This window comes from Cotesia glomerata, linkage group LG6 (genome assembly GCF_020080835.1).
Source record: "Cotesia glomerata isolate CgM1 linkage group LG6, MPM_Cglom_v2.3, whole genome shotgun sequence".
Classification (NCBI taxonomy): domain Eukaryota; kingdom Metazoa; phylum Arthropoda; class Insecta; order Hymenoptera; family Braconidae; genus Cotesia; species Cotesia glomerata.
The window spans coordinates 10,889,929-10,896,213 of record NC_058163.1 but is presented as its reverse complement, the minus strand read 5'-3'; the positions used below and the strand labels follow the sequence as shown (position 1 = coordinate 10,896,213).

The following is a 6,285-nucleotide window of genomic DNA, read 5'->3' as shown; positions in this document are numbered from 1 at the left end:
AAAATCGTACATGTCGAACGCGAGACTCGAACACGGTACCCGACGCACGAGGGCCCTATACCATACCGCGACGCTACGCCGATGATGAGCGACCTCTTACTTCAAGATACTTATAAGCACAACCAATGTTCGGCTTGCCTAATTTAAAACAAATAAGATTCGGATTGGGCTAGCCTAAGTTCGGAAGTCCAAGTTCGCTCCAAACTAGTAAAACTTAGGTTATCGTTACTTGAAACCAGTTCGGCGTTCCCATGATATATCAGACTTAAGGAATCCATGAAACTTTCCTAATTACGTTAAAATATGGCAAGCCAAACATTTCGTTCTGCCTACCTTAGTTTTTATGAGGCACAACCTAGGCAAGCCTAAGTTAGGCAAGCCAAACTAGGGTGAACTTGCCCCGAATTGGTTCTTCGGCATATGCCTCAATGAAATTTCTAGTCGGGTACATGAGACACCATGTTTATATGTACAATACACAAATACTCTCATAAATACACACTTTTATATGTATATAACTAAAAGACTTAACCTCGGAAAGACTTGAAGCCAAATATCTTCTCCCACTCCGTTTTAGAGTACTTTGGCAAGAAACGCCGAAGTTCGTCAAACGTTTGGAATGCCTAACTTGCAGGAAATTATAAAATCCAAAGGTCTACGGAAGTTCGGTTTGCCAAACTTAAAAGTAATTGGGGCCATCTATGGTAAGACGAAGTTTGGCGAATGTTTGGAATACCTAACTTGCAGGAAATTATAAAATCCAAAGGCTTACGAAAGTTCAGTTTACCAAACTCAAAGGTAATTAAGGACATTTATGGCAAGCCAAACTTCGGCAAATCTTTGGTTATCGTTACTTCCAGCTAGTCAAGCATTCCAAAGGTTCGCCGAAGTTCGGCTTGCCATAGATGTCCCAAATTACATGCAAATTTGGCATGCCAATCTTCGTTTTGCCTAACGTGGATTTAAGAAGGCGCAAATTAGGCTTGCCTAAGTTAGGCAAGCCAAACTTGCCCCTCACTAATTCTTCGGCATTCCTCACTACAATTTCTAGTCGGGTAACTCCATACCTAAACGCTCCACATTTCACACCAAAAGCAATAACAAATCAGGTAAAGAATGTCAGAGTCATTTAAAAAAAACGCGTTTTTTGAATTATTTCGACAATGGTATCTCTCAAACTAATCAACCAATTTCAATCGCGTTAACGGCGATCAACGTGGGTTTCCGAGCTTAAAAACCTATCAGTTTTTAGAATCGATTGGTGAAGCCAATAAAAATGTATCACAAAAAAAAAAACAATTTTTTAGAATTTTTTTGACAACGATATCTCACAAATGAATTAACCGATTTAAAAAAAATTAAAGGCATTCTATGCAGTCTTTCTAGAACAAAAAGATTATTTATCACTAACTAAACGATCGGAGTGAAATTTCAAAGATGTGTTAAAAAAATACTTTTTTTAATTTTTTAAAATTAAATAACTCTCGAACCATTCAACCGATTTTGACGTTATTGGCGGCGATTGAAGTGATTTTTTTAAGCTCTAAAAATCATCTCGTTGAATCCAAAACGATCCAGGAATAAATGTCGGAGTTATGTAAGAAAAAAAAAACACTTTTTTCCCAAATATTTTGTTCACGATACCTTACAAACGAATCGACCGATTTCGATCGCGTTGACGGCGATCGACGCAGTTTTTTAAGCTTAAGAGCTGATTAGTTTTTTAAAACAATTGATTCAGCAGATTAAAATTGTTTTAAAAAAAAACATTTTCTGAAAATTTTATTTTCGACATTGCTCAAAATCTACTGATCCGAATTACCTCTAATAGTATAAAATATCTAGAGGCAAAGAAACTCTTTCGATTGCTGTCAATCCCGTTTGATTCGGTTGAGCCGTTTAAAAATTATAAGAGGTTTACGTTTACACATACACACGCACACACACACACACACCCACACACACACACACACACACACCATCGCAAAAATAGTCAGGGAAGCTTCTGTAAAATAAATAGTTTTTTAATAAAGAATATAGTAAATAATGTTGTTATTTAACTCGCGACCTAGTTCGTACTTTACCTATATAATTTTTTCTATAATTCAAAAATTCTAGAACGCGTTTAACTGAAAAATATTCTTTGGTTTTTAAAGTCTAATCAGCCCATTATACCTCCTAAACACTTCGAGAGTTGAAAATGTTGGGGGCCCATTTTGCACCCAAATATTTTTGGATATTGAAAATTTTAGGTGGCCCATTTTGCCCCCCCCCCCCTTCCCCTATTAAAATTTTTTTTATTTAAATAATTAATTTTTTCACGCAATTAACCTTCAACTTGTATAATTTACGCAGAAAATTATTTTTATTATTATCTAACAAAAATATCAATCACTCTATGTTAGAGTTTGAGAAAATTCAAGAACATCAAATTATGTAGTGGAAGTAATAAGTTCATTGTAATAAAAGTCCAAGTTGTATTATGATGTCAGTTAAATACGCGCACATTACCATCATAATTTGTTGTTATATTGATGAAAGAAGAAAAGTAAAAGTATCTCAGTAAAAGCTATAGTCTTTCTGTTACGTGATAGGTATGCTCAATATTTATGTCAAACACACCTAGACCATCTTTATCAATATATCCATAAGACCACTTGTACATGTATACTTTTACTCTCAATCTACTTTAATATTTAATTTTGTTTATTTGGCAATAATATATGAATGAGTATGAGGGAATAAAAAATAAAAAGTTACCGAGAAAGAAGATCGAGTTATTATTGTGTAGCCTTGAACGGAACTTTCACTCTCTCTCTCTCTCACTGTCAAGGAAGTCTCCGCAATTTTTTTTTTACACCTGAAGTCTACATATGCGCATGTCCTTCACCCGGAAGTAATAAGCGTAAGTACTCGGTAGCACTCGTTTAAAATTCATTGAACGGTGATGAGGATGAGAAAAATTTTGTAGTAGAAAGAATGAACGCTCAGAGAAATTGTACGATCAATATGAGCGTATCTTTATCTTAAAATGCAAAAAAAAAACTACTATAGCTCCAAGGCAGATGATGACCACGTGTTTATCTACAACTTCCGAGTGGGAAAGTCATGACTTCTCCCGCTACAAGTCGTAGAGAAAGTTTCACATTAAAGGTCGTGAGTTAGTTTCGCGACTTCTAGGACCTGTTTCTCTCTTGTTTATCTTATTTCTCTTCTTATTTTGATGTATTATACTATACCTGTTATAATAACTAATATCTAATAACATATAAAGTATGGAAAATACCTAATTTCAATTTACAAAATAAATAATAAATTGAAATACATAATAATTAATTAAAAAAACTATATACAAGTTTTATTAAATTAACAAAAAACAGAAAATTAATTTAATTCCCGACAATAATACTCTGGAAGGAAAAAAAATTTTTTCTCCTTTTTGATTACATTTTTAAAATATTAAATAAAATTAATCTCATCAGTGATATCCGGGATATTCGTCTTGATGGTGATGCAAATCTGCTGGTACCCAAACTTTCTCCCACACTGGTTTCCAGACTTTCTTCCATGTTGGCACCTGCACATTCTTCCATACAGGTATTTTCTTACTCTTCCACTCATCTTTCCAAACCTTCACTTTTTGGGGTATCCATACCTGTTTTTTAGACGGTACCCAGACTTTAACATCCTGGCTTTTCCATACAAGTTTTTTGTCAGTTTGCCAAATTTGCTTTTTTTCAGTTTTCCAAACTTTTTTCCACTCAGCTTTCCACTCCATTTTTTTCTTCGATTCCCAAACTTGTTTTTTCTCAGTTTTCCAAATCTTTTTCCAAACTGATTTCCAGATCATTTTTTTGCTCGGAGGTAATGGAGTAGGAGCATCGTAATGATAACCATCTCCAGAATCTTGAGTAGGAGGTCCGTAACTTGGAGCAGGAGGGCCATAACTTTGTGATGGAACACCGTAACTTTGTGCTGGAGGACCATAACTTGGAGCTGTTGGTTCATAGCCTTGATGAGGATTGCTATGTTCAGTTTCAACCCACTCAGGAATCCAAATATGCTTCCACTCCGGCACCTGAACTTCTTTCCACACTGGCACTTGAACAGTATTCCAGACAGGCTTCCATATTTTTTTCCACTCAGGAACCTGAATTTCTTTCCAAGCTGGAGTTTGTATTTTTTCCCACACAGGTGTCTGAACTTTTTTCCACTGTTCAACTTTAATCTCTTTCCATGCTGGAACTTGAATTTCTTTCCACGCAGGTACTTGAACTTTTTTCCATTCCTGCTTCCACTCTAATTTTTTTTCATTTTTCCACACTTGTTTCCATTCTTCTTTCCATGTCAGTTTTTTCTTCCATTCACCACTAGGTATCGAAGGTGCAGGATAATTGTACCCAGTATTATGATCCGATGATGGGGGTCCATATGAAGGAGCTGGAAGTCCATGCGAAGGGGCTGGAGGTCCATATGAAGGGGCTGGAGGTCCATACGAAGGAGCTGGAGGTCCATACGAAGGGGCTGGAGGTCCATACGAAGGCGTTGGAGGTCCATACGAAGGGGCTGGAGGTCCATACGAAGGCGCTGGAGGTCCATACGAAGGAGCTGGAGATCCATATGATGGTAAGGGTGGTGGCGGCAGCCCGTACTCTGACAAAGGAGCTCTAAAAGTAAAAAAAAAAAAAAAGTTGAATGTACTTAATAAATGAAATTTTTAATTAGTATATACAAAAAGTTAAAAATTGATACTAACTCTCTTTTATTGATTGATTTAGCAACAATCACGGATGTTGAGAATAGAAGAAGTTGCAGCACCACCTAAAAATATTATAAATATAATACACTAAAATTGTTCTCAATACGATTTTAAAAGTTTGTGTGAGAATTTTTTGGATGAATTTAGGAAATTTTATTTACACTAAAATTTTTTTAATTCAACAATTTTTGAATGACTATTTTTCAACAACTATGTATATTGTTTTAAGATATTTGTATAAACACGCAAATGAAATATTTATTTTTGAAAATGAATGAATATTCATTTAAAACTAGAATTTTTTTATTTGAATTTATTATAGTTAAAGGGTTTGATTAAATTGATAATTTGGACAAAAAAAACATGAAGCTCGCAATTGTTTAAAATTTTTAGTCTGCATAACTGAAAGTTAAAAATTTTGATCGAAGTAAAATTTTTATTACATTGAAACAATTAATTCAAAAATAAAATTTAAGAGTAAAAAATAAAAAAATATCAACCACGACACTTTCACAACAAAATAAATTGCGTTATTATTTCCAAACAAGTGGTAAATTGTTGTACGTTAAGAATAAATTTTATCAAGATCAGAATAAAGTTTAATCAATTTGTATCACAATAAATCACCAGCACTAACCAGCTTAAACTTCATGATTAATAATTTTTATTAATAAAACATAAACGAAATAACTATCAAAATTATATTTTAGGTATCACTAAATAGTGACCCGAGCGCGTCTCACTACAGAATCAGTGGATCCTCTTCTGGTGAATTTGGTTGTCTTTGAAGTAGCTTTTATAGTCTGGAGGGACTAATCATTTGAACATGTATGTTCGTTAAGACTAAGGAAAAGAGCGTTTATGATTATGGGACACCCGCGGGCTAAATGATGAACACTTCTCTTTGGGCGAGGTAGGGATACACCACAATACACACCCAGCTCCAGCTAAGTCCGGCACACAGAGAATTTAAAGACATTGAGAGAGATATCATAGAGTCGCCAATAATAGTAAAAAATATTTAAATTCAGTTACCAAATCAACTTTCGATGTTTATTTAAATATATATTTTTAGCTTTTGATTAAAAAATTGATAATCTTTTATTGCAGAAATATACAAATAAAAAAAAACATAACCGAAAAATTATTCTCTCGAACAGAAATTTATTTTAAATAATTTTATTATGGTCAGTAATACTTATACTACATTGTTGCATTACTAGAAAAAATTAATTTTTTTTTTTAAATCTAACCTAATGATTTTTAATTAAATTACGTTAGTTTTTCAATTTAAGATTTTTGTTTTAATAATTTCCACAGGTTCATCTAAATATCTAATATTTATGATACGATAGAACCAAGAAAATACTATTCTTATTTCAATATTTCATTAGAAATATTCATTTCATCCAGATTACATCACGGTAACCGCGTCCATATCAAGAAATTAATAAAACCCAACTTAGTTTCCGGAATAAAAAGTCAATTGTCACTATCTACACGTGGTGAAAGTTAGATGCGGAGCA

At 33.7% G+C, this 6,285-nt stretch overlaps 1 protein-coding gene across 1 annotated transcript; it reads right to left on the bottom strand.

Moving 5' to 3' along the window:
• Positions 1–3,396: 3,396 nt before the first annotated feature.
• On the bottom strand, positions 3,397–5,663 carry LOC123267153 (extensin-like). Its single transcript, XM_044731695.1, has 3 exons — positions 5,397–5,663; positions 4,757–4,821; positions 3,397–4,667 (listed from the first exon to the last, which is right to left on the bottom strand). Exons 1-3 carry the CDS (start codon positions 5,409–5,411, stop codon positions 3,479–3,481), a joined length of 1,269 nt encoding a protein of 422 aa, XP_044587630.1. The 5' UTR covers positions 5,412–5,663; the 3' UTR covers positions 3,397–3,478.
• Between the last annotated feature and the right edge of the window lie 622 nt (positions 5,664–6,285).